We start from the raw sequence: 18,982 nt of genomic DNA on the forward strand, positions 1-18,982 counted from the left end.
GAAAAACAAATTTCTTGGTTCAGTAGAAAAGTCTGCATCGCTGGAAGTGAACTTTTTATTACAGCTTTGAATCTAAAACTTTATCCCATCCATTCCATTGAACCCAAACAGTAAATTTTATTTCTSAGATAATTTACAAAATGACAGTTCTAAGGCAAATTACTTATTTTTTTTAAAGAATAACCAGGGAGATGGGTTTTTAAAAAAGGTTTTCACATATCCTGTTTGCTGCAATAAAAGAATAAACATCAGGAAAGATTTACCAAGCAGCAGACTTAGAGCAGACTTTGCTGATGACCCYGCTGGTTGAATTTTTGAAATCTTTCCCTAATGAAAGACAGATGTACAAATGAAAAAACTTAAGCACACTATAACTGCTCTTTAAGTTAAAAAAAAAATGCAATGGGTTCGGTGATTCTTCAGCTTGAAAGTCAAACTAGACTTCCTGGATACTAAGCCAGCTGTATATTGGGCACTATAATGAGCATCGAAGTAGCCACTATGTCAGTACTATTCAAAAATAAATACCTCTGAAGCACTTTTTTTTTTAATATAGTCCAATTAACTGAATTTTCTACAGGTTAGGCATTGCACTGTTGTAGCTGAGAACATTTTGGTTTTTCTTTGGGTAAAATATCTGAGTTAATGATCTTCTCCATGTGCTGAACATGTACAGGCTTTTGTGTGCATTCTGAGACATTTTAATACTTCTGTGATACACAAAYATATAATCACTGAATTCCCTCCTCYTCCCCCTGAATAAGTCAACATTTAGACTCTTCCCTCTTGGGGTGTGTAAGTTCAAATGTACAGCTGGCACACAAAAGTCAGTCGACTTTTAGATGCAAGTGATATAAGACAACTTACTGGATACTGCTATGTGATTTTTTGATTTTGTCTTCCGCGTGCTCGTTCCCATCATAGTCTCCTTCTGCTTCCCTTTAAGACTACTCCTCACGCTCACGCTTGCCCAGCGCTGCACAGAGCTTTCTATCTAACCAGCTCCTCCTCGTTTCCTCCACTTAACACCCACTGAGCGTCACCCTGGGGTTTCCCAACAGCATTAAAAGGTGTCAGTGGGAGAAACAATGGAGGCAAATTCCCACAGGGCTTGGTCTAGACAAAACAAATATTTACTTGCTTTTTGCTGTCCATTTTTAACAGAAAATTTTTCAGTTTGAAATGAGTGTTTGAGGAATAAAAATAGGAGCCAGAATCCTTTTGAGCCCTTTACTCCCCTCCCCCCCTTTAAATAAATCTCCAATCTGAAGTATTTTCATACCATATTTTAAAACACTACGGCAGTTAGTGTCTGCAGAAAAAATACATTTTTTTCCCCTGGTAAAAAAAATCTGATTTCAATGAGTAGGTTTCTTTATTTTCCGAACATCTCAGTTCATCTTACTCTATACCTGAAAATTGGGCCTGAATTATTTTCTGCTTTATTCTGGAAAAACAGCTGGGTACTTGTGCTCCCTTGCCTAATCTATCTGTATTTTATTTCAGTAGCTATCAAATGCAACCTGCTATTTTAAAACGAATACTCCATAACTGAAAGTAGAAAAAGGAAAGACAAAATGAAAAGCGAAGAAAGTCTCTCTCTTGCTATTGGAAGAGCCTCTTAGTGGGCCAATGTTTTCCGGGAGGAGGCACTTGCTTCCCCCCTGCGCCACAGCATCACCCTAGCCACATTCCTGTCTAAATGGTGCTTGATTTTGTTGTTGTTTTAAATACAAGAACAGTCAAATCTCTCTGCTTTGCTATGGTACACAGAGTAAGCTGGTAGTATGTTAAAGAACACTGCTACTACACTTTAAATAATACTGAATGGTAAAACATACTTTAATCCAAATCTAACACACCTCAAGAGTAATTTTCTTTATTCTATTCAACACATGTTGGTGGCTTTAAACTTACTTTAAGACTAAATGCAAGTTAGCAGAGAGCCGTGGATCTGTAAACTGCGTCGTTCTGTTGTTATGGTCAACAAAATAAACCCTGCCTGTGGCTGTATTTCGGATCTCCCATCCAGGAGGCAGTGGACCAAGCTCTTCACAATTGATGTTGCTAAGATCCCTGTGAAAACAAATATAAAATGAAAAATACCTCAGCATTTGGCCTCTGAGCCAAACAAGCGTAAATGTAACAGAACAATTCCATGAAGTCTGAGAAAATGTATTGTTTCAGAAACTTGATCTGTTCAGCTGGAATCTCTACTCCCAAGGTACAAGCCCACCAAAGAAAAATCACACACTCCACAACACATGCCTTGGGGAAAGAGAATTCTTATCAAATAACCTTCGTTTTTATAAAGTAACTTCAGATGTTAAATTAATATAGGCTTAAAACAAAAATAAAAGCCATTGCCATATTTGCCAAATGGAATTGCACTTCTACACCAATTCTGACAGCAAACATTTTTTAAAACAACATTAGTCATGTAAGGAACTCTGAATCACACTTTTGAAACTCCTGTAAAATAACCCTGTACTTCTGAACAGTTATACTTTCCATGAAGACTTACGCATAGGATATGTGCCTATGCCACAAGCAATTTCTGCCCCCAGATCTCAAATGCTAGTGGGATGCAAACAGCTCTTTAACAAAACTTTTCAAATGAAACACTGTACGAATAGTACCTCAGCTCTGCACTGAGCAACGCACAGAAACTTTAATTGGTCTTAAGAAAATTCTGCTGAAACCAGGAGGATTTTGCTTCACTTCAGAGGTTTATGTAAGACAGTATTAGCATTTTTTAATGGATATTTATTTTTGTGCATATAATTTATACCTCAAATAACCCATACATCTTAAAGAAAAAAGAAACAAACAAACAAAGAAACAAAAAACCTGTTCTTGACACCAAGTTTTCAGCTCTCCCAATACCACCGGGGCTGGGGGAGGAAGGCGTTCAGGGGCTGAACTGCAGAGAAAGAGCAGCCCACCGGGACATGCAGGCGGAGAAGCCACCAAGGGAAACGTCGGGCTCCGAGATGGGGCTTCCTCTGGTATTCCCCATACAGACACCACCCGCTGCGCCGTAGGGCTCATTAACTAAATGGTATATTAACACAAAATTACGCTATTCCTTAGAAAGGACATGAGCTCTACCCTGTGTCGCTAGGGCCGGTATGCACCAACAGCCAAACTTTGTCCCAAGACACTCGCACAGTTCCCGTTTTCACGCCTAGGAGTAGCACTAGCTTTGACGTTGTACACAATCATTATACTGCAGATTTACAGAGCAGAACTTCATATTAGTTTTAGAGAAGTCTCGCTTCTAGGCTTTTGAGAAAACTGAGAGCATCTAACACCAGTCTTCAGCCAACACAGGTCTCTTGCAAAACCCTTTGCATCCTGTGGTCAGAGCTGCTGCAGCCTGGCTGGTGCTACTTCTGCTTGAACTACCCAGCTGACTGCTTGATAACTACTTTTTTTTTCTTGTTAAACAACTGATTTCTCGCTGAGAATATAAGAGCAAAATTCAAAGACTGCATTCAGTACAATTAAATTATATAATCTACTTAATACTTGTGTCTTCATATGGAACAATAAATACCAAGCAAATAAAGTTCACTTTCATTGACACAGAAAAACATCACAGGCTTCCCAGACTCCCACCTTCCGGCTAACACGCAGAAACTAAAACTATAGAGCTTCCATTTTTTTATTTTAAAATAGCAGTTCACAAAATGTTTGCTGTTTCTAATAAAATCTATTTAGGGTAAGAAATCATTAAATATAAACAGTGTCATCTTCTGCTATCAGCCCACATTTTGCATTTTAAAGACAGAGCTCCTCTCTCCAGTCTCCTTACTTTCATATAATAGCTTGGGTCAGGGCTAACCTGTGGAGCAAGAGTGGCTAGACTCTGTAAAAACTCCTGCAGGGAGATTTCTAAACCCATTCTCCCTCCTTAAATCCATTCTATCGTTACATAGAACAGCAACATGTAAAAAGAAAATGTTAATACTTTAATTGCTTGATTACATCCACAGGTCTCTTAAGACTTAGATGCCTCAATTTGCCTCTGTACGTAATGAATTGAGACACAAAATTATGTGGCAAAGTGAGGCAAATTTTTACACTCAAAATTGACTATTTCTAACAAGCAAGTTATATGATGTGCAAGTCATGGAAGCAAAGATGTTCCAATATACAACTGCCAACTGTATTTCACTCTAGTCTATACATAACGCATCAAAACAGAGTATTTTGTAATCCCAAAGTAACATTAAAATAATTAATCATTTGAAAATGCAATGGAAGTTACGTCTTTCAGGCTCTACCAGGAGATCCAAAATCTATTTCCAGGGGAATGAACACCAACAGCAACCACCGAAGCAGCTGGAATTCCTACAAACGCCAGTGCTGGCACTGCTGGGTACAGCACCATCCATAGAGTTTAGGAGGCAATTTTCAAACAAGATTGTTTTGTTTCGTTTTTTAAAAGGACAATCAGAAGCTAACACATCACAAATAATCATGTATATAATGATAAAGACACTAAACCAGATGATGATTCTAAATGTCCTAGAAACTGGAGATGAAATGAACTCTTGGATTATATTTTCCATTTCCCTGACAGCATAGGACTGTTCTTTACAGTACACTTTTCCAGCACTTCATCTAGTTTTAATTTTGTAAGTAAYAGAGCCTACACCTCTACTCCATGGCTCAAATTGTCAGAGACGTGTGGACTTCCCCCAGATATTCCTCAAAACGCAAAACGTACCAAACTTCTCATTCCCTGAGTAAATGAGTCAGCACTCTAAATATGAGACAAGAATTCTCATAATCAAGTGAATTCTCCTTCCCTACCAAAAATTACTACATTTGTCTGGCAAAGTTCATAAATATATGTTGCCAGTTTCAAGTCTTGTTAAATACCTGAGTCTGAATTTTACAGAATCCATTTTTCTCTTAAGTATCTAAAGGAAACTGAATTTTTGGAGGTGCTCAGACTCTATTTTTTTCATTAATATGCAGAGTATCAAAAAATGGATGTGTGCTATAGTTCATATGCAACACCTACAACTGGTTAACTATAGCTGTTTCAGAATGCCTCTGTAATTTACTCCTTGATTTTCCTTTGCTACATTAAAATAATGATTTGGAGAATTAAGCAAGACTAATTTATTTTGATGAATGACTCAAGATGCTATGTTAGTGGCCAACAGTGAGGAATATAATACTGGACAGAGAATTCTGTGGGGAGTTCCAGTTAAATTATTTCTATTTGAGGCCTTAAGGATATATTCATTCTTTTCTTACCTAGGTACTCTTGGATCGTGCCACGTACTAACACCAGTCTGAGTATGCAGAAAGTAGACCTGACCTTGCTGAGTTGTTCTTTGCTCTGGGAAAACAAGGTAAAGTAAGAACAACAACAAAAAAAATACAATATAAACAACTCAGACTGATTCTCCAAAACTAAGAATCAGTTTCCCAGGTGTTGGAAGACCTACAACGAATAGTTTTTAATTTGCATACCATATCCTTCAGGTAGATCAGGAGGCGTGTGCAAGTGTGTCCTGCTCATGTAATTTCTGTGTCTTTGTGACCTGACTCTTCTCTCTGCCACCCTGGGGTCTGATGACTGCCCACATGTTGCACCATTCGTTCCTGTAATTGGAGTGTTTTCATCCACAAAACAGCTTAGAGGTCTTCCTGGACTGGAATATTCAGATGCTGGCCTGTTGGAGAGGAAGGGAAAGAAAACCACAACATTAAAAGTATTTGCCTTCTCTACCAGAAGAAATTAAAGTTTCTAAAATTATACTTTAGATAATCTAAATTAAAACCTTGCGAGGAAACATTTGTGTGTAACAAACAATGAAAGTGCTTGCTGTAGCCAGCTTCAGAGAACATGTGAGGAGTCAGGGCACCTCTCAGGGCAAGACTGCCTCCCTGCCGGCCTTTAAATGCCTGTGTTTGGCACTAAGAAGTCTGTCTACTTAGCAGGACACAGGACTGCACAATATTCTTTACAGGAGCTTCAGTTAGGGAGAGTGGAAAAGCTGCAGAACATAGCAGTTGACTTGTCCAGCGGGATACCTTGACTACAGGCAGGAAGCTTTTATTTTAAGTGCACTAGGTTCAACCCAAAGTAGTCAGTAAATCTTCTTACCTATCTTAGACTAACCTGACACTTAGTAGGTAATGCTGCAATGCTTAGTATACAACGCTGCAGCACCAAGATAATATCAAATACTCATATGAGCAAGTCCCACCTTAAAAAACAGATGGATGAAAGTAAAATTATTTTTTGGTGAGGGGCTTACACCTCAAACTTTCTCATCTTGCCTTTGTAAGACCAAGGAAGCTATCAGGTCTGTTTTTCTCTTGTGTTCTTAAGAAACATTATTAGTTGTGGATGGTGAAATGGGTTAAGTGAGACTGAAACAATTGCTCTTGATAGCTCGACTGAAGGAGGAAACACTGATTTCTATGGTTCCGTATCTCAATGCTGCTTTCAAAAGGATTTTGAAACAGGTTAAAGGGGATTTATAAGACTGCAGGAAATCCCCTAGAACACATTACAGATTTTAGATTTGTTTTTCTGCTGTAAATGTGTCTAGAGCTTAGCTTAGATATTTTAACATACCAGGAAAAACGTAGATTAAGAAAAACATTCAGTACGTTCAGTCACTTGAAAATTGCAAATATGCATCAGAGCTGACAGTGTAATCAGTATAAAATTATTTCAAGTCAAAAATAACTTCACGGAAACTATAACACTATTTACTGAGGATACAAGAGAAGTCACAGGCAGTTTGCAGAATAGTCTGACACTCTACAACTCAGGTTACAGCAAAAGCGTTTGGGGAAGCACTCTGCTATGCAGATCTGTTGTTATAAAAACAGGTGATCATAATACGTTCAGACCACGATCTGTAAGAACCAATTTTAAAAGTCTGAGATTACATAGTTACAGCACATACAAAGTCAACGTTGGTCAGCTACTCATAATTTCTTTTTCTCATCTTTTACAATGTGTCCACATTGCAATAGTTGTATTTATAGGGTCCTACCAAAGAAACTCTAGAAAAAGAACCAAAAAAAAAAAAAAAATCAAGCTGCTAGTACTAGGAGAGAAAAATCTAGTCAGAATGTTTCTTAGTTAAGTAATGGGGAGACTGAACGAGGAGGATGTTAGGGACTACAGTGACTCTGAATACCTCTTACTATAACCATTTAGAATCACTAGTGCTCAGCTCTTTTGGTCAGCAAAAAACTACCCATTATGCATGGTCTCCAAATAATTTCTTACCGTGTTGGTCTTTCCCACTGAGTTGTTCGAGTAATATGATTTAAATATTGGATCCTTCCAGAAGCAGTCCTCCGCTCCTCCCATCTAGATTTCGGACATGGAGAGATAAGGCAATGAGTGGTATTTCCAGGAAATCAGGGCACAAAATGTTTCCAACATAAATGCCAACTCAGGAAGACTTTTACTATTATGAATCATGCTAGCTTAACAAGGTAACAGGAAACAACTARAAGTTCAACTCAGAATTAATTTTATGTGTTTTTGTCTTGGAACCAGGCATATCATTAACAATATCACACCAACGTGTTCAATAAATATTTGAATTCTAATTAAACTCAAATAGTCACATAAAGAAATTTATTGAAAACATGTTTTAATACTGCATTCAACATTGTTAACAACTTTTTTCTCAGTAAGTCCTGTCACAGCATCTTTATGCACTGTACTTACTTTTCATTAGAAAGCCACTTTCAAATAACACATTTTTAAAATTATTTTTCCACTCCAAAACTTGAGGTTATAAAGCTAATGTAGTTACACAATTAAATAAGCAATATTTATACAAGTGACAATTTAAAAGCATTTTCAAAAATGCTATTAACTTCAGACTCCAAATTAACATCTAAGTGTTAAACATCATTCTTTTGTTAATTTACACTTTAAAATTCATCATATGAAAAAAATCAGTTTCTCCTGTCTTTACCTGCCAAAAATCACATTCAGGTGGTCTGTGTTTGCTCTGAAAGGATTGATGACAGCACCAGAACCTAAACCAGGGCATTTTTCTGTATTCTTAAAACTGTTTCAGGTGTTAATGATATCATTAACTCTCACAGGGAGAAATCAAAATCCTCAAACCCAGACTTTGGCCGGTAAGTATAGCAAGAACTCGGCAACATTACCTTTTCCAATGTTTTCTTTAGTATGATTTACATGGAAGAAAAGGTGATCTATCTTTACAATAGCGTATACCTCTGCGTAGCTCTGTAGAAGGCAACCGGGCGTGTGTTTACTATGTAACTACATTGCTACAAAGCTAGAATATGGACAAAGCCAGGTTGCTGGCCATGAATTAGCATTGTATCAGCTTATCAATTATTTGATCTGAAAGAGCTATGATTTGTTAAACAAATATATTCTTTAATGCATGTGCTCATTATGCCACCTCCTTTTTTCCCAAGGAGAGACAAGATAAGGGTCAAACTATTAACCATTCCATGTAGCCTTCTAAATTAAGTAAGTGGCAGGCTTATCTCCTGCTCCTAAATTAAAAACTGCAGGACTCTGACTGCTGGAATAAAAATAAATCAACCTATTTTTACTTCGACTTCTCCTTACTGCAAAGGTCTGTTGTATATGCCGGGTTTTGGGTTTATATCACACTGGTGTCAGCTTACCCATCTGGTAAATCGTTATCAAACAAACGACTGCAATCCACAACTTGTCCTCCTGTGCCTATTCGGTCTCTGGATTGAAGACTTACTATTAAGATAATAAAAGAATTACTAAAAATACAACATATGAATGCAAGTTACATTTATATTTGAAAGAGACTGGTAAAACTTGCAGGACTAAGTTGAACCATGTTTCGGATATTTTTTCCTTCCCACAAATCAAAGAAAAATATGTAGAAACAGGGTAGGTTTTCACACATGTAATTCTCTGCATACTATTCAAAAAAAAAAAAAAAAGAAAAAAAAAAAGAAAAGCTAAGTTAAAGAATATGAAGTTAAAGCAAAAAATAAGTTAATATCTGAAGCTGTGATCAACTTTCTCTGTATGAAACAGATGGCAATATAACAAAGCTGTAAGAGTTTGTTTGGTGGCAACAGGGTGGCTTAACCTCATGCAGAATGGTTCGGGTAGCAAGTGGGATGGTGCAATGCCAGTGTCAGGCTTCACCACTAACAGGAAAGGAGAACTGATAACAGAAAGCTTTAAAACACTAAGACCCCCTTACGCTTTTCATTCCTTTCTATGTTTTTCTTTGTATGCACATGAGATTCAACACATGTGCACGCACACACACACCCCAAACCAGGCAAAACTTAAATGCTATGAGCATTAAAGATTTGGTTTATCTGCTCCTTTCAAACATCAGTGATAAATACAATTCTTCCCCACTAAGCAGCAATAGGCACCCTGAAAACTCTCAGCATCTGTTGAAAAACAGCACTATTACAATTTTTACACGTTTTATTGTAATTGGTATTTATGCCTCAAGCCCTTGTACTAAAACTATGAAAACAAGGGGTTTTTGGACAGCTCTTGTTCCTAATGTCCTAATTTGCAGGCATCCAATCTGATAATTTATAGTACTTGTGTTCCTGAATTTTTGAGAGTTTTTGTTTTTAATAATAAAATGATTACTCAAAAACAAAAACTGAATATATGCTATGGCACCAATGTACCTCTGGACAACTTTGTTCAAGTCCTGTTGACACAAAGTGAAACGAATCTACAGACCTAAATCTAGATCCAACCAAATACTTGTCAAGATTACAAAAATACAAAAGGTTTTAGTAGTACAAGCAATTTTTGCCACAGAGACCAAGTGCTGAACACCACCACCCTAAGGTGTATTGAAGCTTAAGATTTTTGGTCTTCAACAGAATGAAATAAGGAGCCCTACAGTGCTTGCTTGCTATATTCCCAAACAATATTAATTCCTAGTCTTCCACAAACACTAACATTACAAAGCAACTCTTCCTTAGACTGAAAGGCACCTAAAATATAATTTCAACTGAAACAAAATCATAGGTGTATTTATTCTGCAACAAACCCAAACATTACAAGTTCACATTGTTGCATGTAGGCAAGGTTTGGCAAGCAATACACACAGACAGAAACAAAACTAAACAAAGGCAATTACCTCCTCTTTGCCTATGTGAGGACCAAAATTTGTGCACGGCTTCATTTTGTATTGAGTAAGGACTCATTTTTTCTGCACCGCCACATCAGAAATAAAATGGTGGCACAGAAGAGAGCTGCAAGATTAAGACACAGTTCAGGTGCCCTTTGCATCCACTACTCACAAGCGTCCCCCTTTCCCCCCCCCTTTGACGATAACCCCAGGTATTTCAGATAAAGATCCCCTTGCTCCCTGTCCCAAATTATAAAGGTATACCCACTGCACACTTGGTTTGTAAGGTTATCAATTGCTGAATATATTAATTACATTTTAACGGACTTGGTATTTTTCAGTCTTACATAGTGTTTTAATTTAACTAGTTTATCATTAGAAGATTAGGAGTGTATTTAGATCATTTTCTATTTCATTACTAATTTTTAATCATGATTTCTCTCCATCATTTAACTACTGCAGTGGAATTACCTACTTTTACTCAGGCTCATTCACTCATTCAACAAAATTGCTTCRGCAAAAAAAGATTAAAATGCATGACTAATGATGACAATTTTGATAAAAAGAAAAGACAAGACAGCAGTCTCTGGAATCTTACCATGTATCCATTAAATTAAAACAAAGCAACGACTGCAGAAACTCAGCCTTTTTAATGGTAACAGCTCAAAGCAAAACGTACGTATTTGTTCTAACCTGACAAGMTGTGTTTTTCCCGGTTTCAACACCGGATCCAGCAGCCCCTGGTGACCAGAGGCAGCCCCCGCAGCACACCAGGTGAGCTAATGCAGTTTTTGCTCTACCACTTTTAATGATCGCAGCAGGTTGAGCCAGCTGGTCAGCCTGGCTCGTACCCACACTACTGACGATTGAGCTACCGCTGAAGGATGTGTAMCAGGCCCTCGCCGCAGGGTATTTGCCTCAGGTGTCCCAGACAGCGTCCCAGTAGCCTTGAGACCTTTCTAGCTTAGGGATTTTTTGTTTAAAGTGTCCAAACGAATGCCAGCATTCTCACGCCACGACGACAGGGATGCACGCTGCATGCTCTGGAGGGCAGCACGGGAGCACGCCAGGCTGCGAGGGTGCAAGCCCTGCAGTGCATGCCGAGGGAATCCTGTCCCCTAGAGCAAGCCTGGACCAAGCTGTCTTGCCAGCTGTGCTCAAGGTTTCCCCCTAAAAGGAACCCCCCAAACAACATTGTGTGCATACAGCATGGATCATCAGGGAAGCAAAACCAAAGAGCAAGCCAAACTGACAGCATCACGCACCCTGTCAAAACGACTACTTCACCCTCTACAGTTCTGTGCAAGCTCGTACGGAGAATCAATGTCCCAGAACGGTCTGAAGCATCAGCAATGTCCCTACGATTCCACATTTCTACCAGCGTTTGACCTTATTGTGCCACCTTAATCCTATCTTAATACTTTGCAAACCCTTGCAGATCAGACAGTAGACAGCTGGTTAAAACAACATAAAGAGACAAAGTCATAGGTATTATTCAGCAGAGCACTTTGAAGAAAATGGAGAAATGCAATGAGGCCCCTACTTTCTGCCTGGTTCTTCAGTATTTTCCCCTATATTCCTATACTGTCTGGATATTATCTGAACTAGGAACAGCACATAAAACTCAACATGCAAATTCACCTTTTTTCCATCTCCAGAAATACTCTTGCCACCTCCTTATCCTGATCCCTATCTTTGTGACTTCTGAAGATATTTGCTATTAGAAAGACTGCCCTCTAAGCAGCTCAGAATGAAGACACTTCAGGAAGCACCAAAAGAACACTTACTAAGTTGTTTGTGGCTGTTTATTTCTCAATTTGTCAACTTCAAGACGTTATTTTTAGTTCTGAAATTATTTAACGTGTATGAGGTAACAGAATGACTAAAGCATAGTTACTGAGATTGGTGGGATCTGTTAATAAACCATGAAACTGCAAAATTCATCCAAAACAAGAACTTTTTCCTGTTACAGCAGAATATTTTAGCCTTGGCATAAAATCCATAGTAAGAACACTTTGCAAGATATCTCAATGGCCAAGAAACTTGTAGTCATTTTTCAATGTGGAATTCAGACTCAAAATTGCCACCATTTTTAAAGCAAAATTCAAGACGCTTATTTCTAGATAAACTTCATAGTATTTATGGTYTTATCTGTCTCAAGTCAGCATTACAACACATTACAATACCTGCTATAATATTTGGGTCTTGTTTATTATWATTTTAATAGATCTGTACATACAAACTTCTAGGTTGAGGTCCAAATGGCTCTGGCACTAAACATCAAAATTCGAAAAAAAATATATAATCCAGAAAATTGAAATCTAGGAAGGTATTTCTATAGCTACTATTAAGCTCCAAGTGAACTACAGATAAAAAGCCTCACTTACCTACTATCTGTCCTCTAACAGTATCATTGTCATTTGGCCCAAGCTTGCAAAGGTCCAGTCTCTGATCTATAAAACCAAGAAATGAACTGTAAGTCATTTAATATTTTGTTGCCTTTTAGAGGCACTCTGAAGCATAATCTGAACAAAATTCGGCCTAATTTAAGACTTCAAGAAACAGGGAAAAAAGCAAAAGCAAAAATCTTAAGTCTGATATCATTTGCATAATTCTAAAACAGAAAACAAGACTGAAAGGATTTTTGTTTTAACGAATTACCAAGTTACCAAGCCTACCCCATTACCAKAGTGTAACAGGGCAAAGCAATTAAAAAGGCAAAGACAAATTAGCATTAACTGACATAACCAAGCTAACCTCACCCACAAAGTACCATTACAACTAGAATATATAAACTTCAGAAAAAAAACAAAAAATCCCAACCACCAATAACTGTCACTTTTCTAATAGTTCTGTGCATAGAGGTTTGCTCTGAAAAAGAAACACCAGTGTTTAGCTTACTTACAACCAGTGTCTTTAAGGCGGTTGATTGCATTTGAAAGAAGTCTCACACAACCCAGAAAACCAGCTCCCTGCTTTTTATGAATTTTCTTGTGATTCCATACGCTGATCGTTATTGAATCTGACTTCCCAATGTATCTGAAAAACGTGGAAGAGAGCACTGTGAATGACACTTCCTAAATATTTTGAAGATACTCCAGAACTCATTTTTGAGGGAAAAAGAAATTATAAGCCRTTATATTAAAAATTTAAACACACTATTGGCAAGAGACCAAAAATTCAGATATGATGTGCCTATTATACCTTAATGAAGATATGACTTATGAAGGGATCTACCTAGATACAAACTAATCTAAAATCGTGATTGGGGAAGACAGTATTGATGTGAACAYTCTCATCGTCTTCACGCTACAGACRGATTCAAAGTCTGCTGAAATGYGTTTAAAACAGTAACATTGATTTTAACAGACTCTGGACTGGGTCCTGTGACTACATCTTCTCAAGCAGCTACAAACATGCTTAGATWCATGCCTACTTTTAGTCTAACAGTAAACAACGGTAATGCTTGTGGCAGCATGTATTTGTCAGCAGCACTAGCAAGCAAAGTAATTCAAATGCTGGGGTAGAAACTATTGCCTTAGCATCTTTTTGCAGCACTCCATCTGCTGCTTCTTTTCAGACTGCTCTTCCAACCACTCAGAATGCAAGTTACTCTAGTTTAACTTACTTTGTTGAGCTCTCAAGGAGAATAAGGTAAACGTACTTACATATCTGCAATTAATGAACATTTGGGAAGCTAACTTACTATTAAGGCGGCTTCAGACAGGCCCAGGTTACAAAATACATTATGTACTGTGAATGTGACCCATTACAAGAAGTTCCTACAGTATTTTAGTTGAGAAGTGTCACACTCCTGTAAATTGCATACTGTCTACATTACCAAGAAAATACTTTGCAGAATTCAGACTTGCATTTCCCAGACTTGAGGAAATCTCAACACTTTAGGCTATTTTATTTTTGCTTTTGTTTCAGGTTTTGATCTTCAGAAGCACTGAATTTGTGAATTTGTTCTAAAAATTTTCAAAACACAATTCCAAAATACCCAAGACATGTTAGCTACTGCATATATCCTCTGACTATGCAGTGACAACATGTGTAAGTAGAAACGATAGGTACTGAATAATATAGTTATTTTAACTTGAGAAAAATGAATTTGTTACTATGGTTTAGATTCTGAGAAGTGCTTAGTTGTCCAGAAGTTCCGGTTTTCCATTCCCAGATCAGAGATTCTAGCCTTCTCTAATTTAATTCCTAGAACTGTGTTTGATTTTTGAAGGAAAACTAAATCAAATAACTTGACCCACTTCTAAATATCTCCCCCATTTACCAAAATTTTGTTAAAACAACAATATTTTCATAAAGATAGAAATGATACTGTCAAGGTTGGCAAACCAAACAATTGAACTACCTGTCAGGATTTAAAATTGCAGCTGTGATCATGCGAGTTCTCAATTAATACTTTTCACCTTTTTCCTTTATTGCACAAACTCAGAAAGGATAACTTTGACAACTTTTTACCACCTGCAGACAGGGACTGACCCACGAAACACAATACAGAAAAGCATAACTGTAGGCACATACCCATGAGCATGGGCTAAAATAACCAGTGCACATTTTACAAAAAGATCTCACACAAACAAAAACCAGAGTTTTTGAAATATTAAACGGATTACATAATGTTAATATAGGTCAGATTTTTGGCCTTACAACCTTGACAATGCCAATTTTGAATAGAGAAACAAGAGATGAAGATGGGTATTCACGTGCACAGTTGCAGTCTACAATGTTTTATGTACTTAAAATAAATTCTCATGAGAACAAGGTTAGGTGCACTTAAAAATAAAGACTTATCATGACCTGTCTTGAACCTTCCAGTTTTCCTTGTTGCTTTAAAAAAGTCAGAGGTATATGGTTAAACACAATTTCATAACAGAACGGTTTGAATAACATGTAGAACAGCTGAATATACAATACAGTTTCCAAGAATTACTGTAACATTTCAGGGTGAGGTTCTCATGGTTGAGATGCAGACAGTAAGCCATCCATACCGTACAGGTGAGGACTTCCATATTACTACTAACCCACACTGTTTTTTGCAGTGGAAGACCTGGCCGATTCACACATTTGAAGAAAATCAGCAAGACAAGCTGCATTTTCCAAATACTTCTTTTCTTCGGGGGGGGGGGCAGGGGGAAGAGAAATTAATACAGTAACTGCTAGTTGGCTTCTTAGTATAATACTTCTTCTCTATTCCTGCATAATTTCAGGCATGAAAACATACAGTTGCATTTAGAAAGTCAAGGGAGGTCTAAGTCGACCCTTCAATTCATTTGGTGGATAAGCTGCATTTGTTTTACACCATCTGGCAATAAAGTTCCAGCATAAAAACCTAGCTAGGAATTTTATTTGTTACTTAAAAAAAGTTTCAAAAAATAAATAAGTTTTTAAAAAAATTCTTCATTTGATTGGATGTTTCTTTATTCCTCCTATTATTTATTCAAACCCTTGATTTTTTTTTTTTTTTTTTTACTCCACCCCTATCTGCAGTATCTATTTCCAGCTTCAATCCTTCAACAAAGGTAATAGAATTAGTACTAATTAAGTGGAAACCTGGAAATTTAATTTCCATATACATTCTGTTAACTGCAGAGCACCTAGTCAATTTTCCTGTATTTCCTCAATCTGTAAAATTAGGATTTTGTGCAAGAATTAGGTGTTCACAAGCTCACAAGTTCTCAGCACTTCCACTTCTAAACCAGATCAAGTAAAATCCATACTGAAAAACCTTAAAAGATTTTAATCAAATTTTAAATGCAGGAAAAGAAATCATTATTTCATCTAAACAAAAATTAATCCTTGCTAAAGTAGCATTTGCTTGTGAACCAATATACCACACTTGGGCAGGTTTGATATTAAGCGATTTTTCATCCCCATGCCATTATACACATTTTCCCTGAAGAGTTCAGCTTGCTAGAGAAAAGCAGAACGAAAAAAGTGGAAAAGGAATATATATTCCTGAAAAAAACACAGCTCTTCCTGATCACAAGCCAGATGCACTCCCTCCAGAAAGAGAGAAAAATGCAACAGCAAGAGGTAGGAACTCAGGCTTGGAAGCCAGGAATTCCCAGTTTCTAATCCGTGCTGTCACACAGTCTTCTCAGGATTTGGACAAATTATTTAGTTTGTTTCTCCATTTTCCCATTTCTGAAATTCTGCTAATACAAGGGTAATGTCATTCTTTGAGATTTAAATGTAGTTTTTCTGAGCAGTTTTCAGATGGGGGTGGGGGGAAGAGGAGGAAAAGAGAGATGTAATGAAAAATATCTTCCCAATTTTTTCTCTCCTCCACCCTGACCTTTCTCTCATGCCTGCTGGCTGCCGACCCGATGGTATTTTGAACCCGCAGGCCGGTGAGCAGGGAGCGAGGCCGGACACTGTGGCTTACACAGGCACACAGCATCCTCGTGTGCAACGGAGCCTAGAAGACGCCATGAAAGCAACTGTACCAGCCAAAGCGGCTTCTGCTCCAGAAGTGCCTAACGGGGCACCTAATATGATGGGCAGGCCCGGGGCCAAACATGACCGAGAAACGCTTTCACCTGTACGCAAAGGGCATCAGCTTCTTCAGACCGGTCTGGACACCCACACTATGGAGGTGAAGCTCCTGCAAGGAGTTGTCTATTTATGCTGCGATGGGATATGCCTGGACCAGCAGCAAGCAGAGCTGTGCTCCCTCTTGCTGAGAAAACCCAGCTCACAAGCTGTGACACGGCAATGCAGAGCGGAGCTGGATGCCGGGGAGAAGGGCGAGKGGTGGGGACAGGGCTGGCGATACACCGGCAACAAGCAGCACTGCAACCTGCGGTTTTGGGGAGAGGGGCTGCAGAGATGTGGCAAGGTGGCAGGAAGCCTGCTGCTACGTTCGAGAGGTGTAACCAGGCAAGAAGGCAGGGCGTCCTTGCTTGAACCTGACATGCGGATTTGAAGGCCACAAAGTCAAGATGGGACCAAGACTAGCTTTCAGGAGAGATTATGGCACAAGTATATTTTGGAGATACACAGAGCATATAATTTGCTATACCTTAAGGGCCAGAGGTTGATGGGAAAGGATGGGGAAAATAGGCTAGAGAGCACAGGGGAACATGGCAAGGCTGTAAGAGAGATCCAAGCTATCACGGAAAAAAAGAAAAGCGAAGGAAGAGAAAGAGGCAATTGGGTAAGTCTGAGAACTGATGAGTTTAGATAGTTTTTAAATGCTTTGAATGCAAGAAGTTCTGTAAATCTGCTACAGTCTGATTACTCAAAGCTTTGGGGAAAGGCATGAATAATAGAGAGAACACAAACAAGAGAGAAAATAAGGAAAGGGAATACATTCAGGACAACCATGATATTTTATTGACATTAAACTGCATCCAGACAGCAACTATTTGGCAATTCTTTTCTGGAAAGCCTCCCAGATTTCCCCTGCCACACACCCATCTAGACTGCAGAACCTAAGCAACTAACAAATTCAGCTGTTTCCTCTCACACTAAGTTATGAATTAAGGATCACATTAAGGGGGAATTTTTTTTTCTTATTAATACTACAGAAATCTTTAGAAAAGACAAAAACCCCACCACTTATACAACAGAATATCTATTACGTTGAATCATGTTAACAAAACACAAATTCCCTCAGATCTAGCAGGCTAATACAGACATTATTCTACAAATATATCACAACAGAGCCATCTTACTGTTGCTGCATATATATTACATCATGATGGCATACAAGATTGTTAATTAGCAACAGTATTAACCTGTTAGACAAATTCTAAATTGGGGACACTTCAACACTACACAGCACAGAGAAAGTTTTATTGCACATAAGCCTATTACAGCTAATAAGGAAAAAAAAACCAACAAAATTCTTTATGATAGGAAGGTGGGGTTGGTTGTTGTTTTGTTTTGTTTTAATTTCTACATAACTACTTTCCTCTGGCTGATTTCCTGCACTATGTGGTGACAGAGGAGACCAGCCAGACACTCCGCCCCGAGACTCATCTGTCATGCTTGGTGTGCAAAGTATTTCCTGTAACAGTGGAAGTGTCCTAAGTCAGATACTACTACTCCCATTCTCTGGTGTGTTGTAAGGGTAAACATCAGTAGGATTTTTAATTCTATTATACAATTATTTTCAAAGAATAAGAAAAAAAGATTAAGTCTTATAATCTGTGAGGTTTGCCATTGGGTGCTTAGCAGTAGGCTGCTTACTGCTTTTGTTATTTTTCTATGTTTTTCCAAAAGGAAAAGTCAGTTATCTTAATATCTGATTAAGATGAAGAGCTGAGGACAGATATTAGGTATATTAAAGTAAAAACTTATCTTAAGATAAAAGACAGTGAATTATATCCAAGATATCTAATCTTTTACTGCTGTTTTAAATAGCAACTGAAAACTAAGTAACCAGTCTTTATAAATGAAAACACATTTTCCTCTAATAGAGTAAGGAAAGACAAATAAGACAATAAAATGGGCTAAGTAATTATTAAGAAAGTTTTAGAGGGAGAAAATTATTTTCAAATTACAAGGCCTGAAACCACATTGAATTTTATTGAATGTTCTTTTACTGAGAAGAATGATCAAGAACCTTTACGGAAAACTGAACACTTTATCATTTAAAATTGTTTGTTTAATTAGAGACAAGGAGATATTTCAAATCTGCCTAAGCAAAGTATTCAACGAGAAATCTCATTTCTATCTCTGCTTTGTTTAAGATGAGTCAGCAATCACTCTTAATTCAAAGCTAGTATGACTACAGTATCCAGGTACAAGTGTGACTGGCTCTATAAAACAACATTAAAAAAAAAAAACTACTGAAATACATTTACAGCCTGAGCCACTCT

General features: G+C 37.8%; 1 protein-coding gene across 1 annotated transcript in view; it reads right to left on the reverse strand.

Annotated features, from left to right (window-relative positions):
• Positions 1–18,982, reverse strand: part of SMURF2 (SMAD specific E3 ubiquitin protein ligase 2) — a 65,716-nt gene that overhangs the window by 14,856 nt on the left and 31,878 nt on the right. The window contains exons 4-10 of the mRNA XM_085304683.1: positions 13,042–13,175; positions 12,524–12,589; positions 8,671–8,755; positions 7,274–7,357; positions 5,494–5,696; positions 5,275–5,359; positions 1,918–2,076 (exon numbers count right to left, since the gene is read on the reverse strand). Of these exons, the coding sequence (XP_085160809.1) occupies positions 1,918–2,076; positions 5,275–5,359; positions 5,494–5,696; positions 7,274–7,357; positions 8,671–8,755; positions 12,524–12,589; positions 13,042–13,175 (816 nt within the window). The remainder of the gene's footprint in view (positions 1–1,917; positions 2,077–5,274; positions 5,360–5,493; positions 5,697–7,273; positions 7,358–8,670; positions 8,756–12,523; positions 12,590–13,041; positions 13,176–18,982) is intronic.

Source organism: Rhea americana, unplaced genomic scaffold (genome assembly GCF_003343005.1).
Source record: "Rhea americana isolate MKP2758 unplaced genomic scaffold, rheAme1 scaffold_21, whole genome shotgun sequence".
In the NCBI taxonomy this organism is placed as follows: Eukaryota; Metazoa; Chordata; class Aves; order Rheiformes; family Rheidae; genus Rhea; species Rhea americana.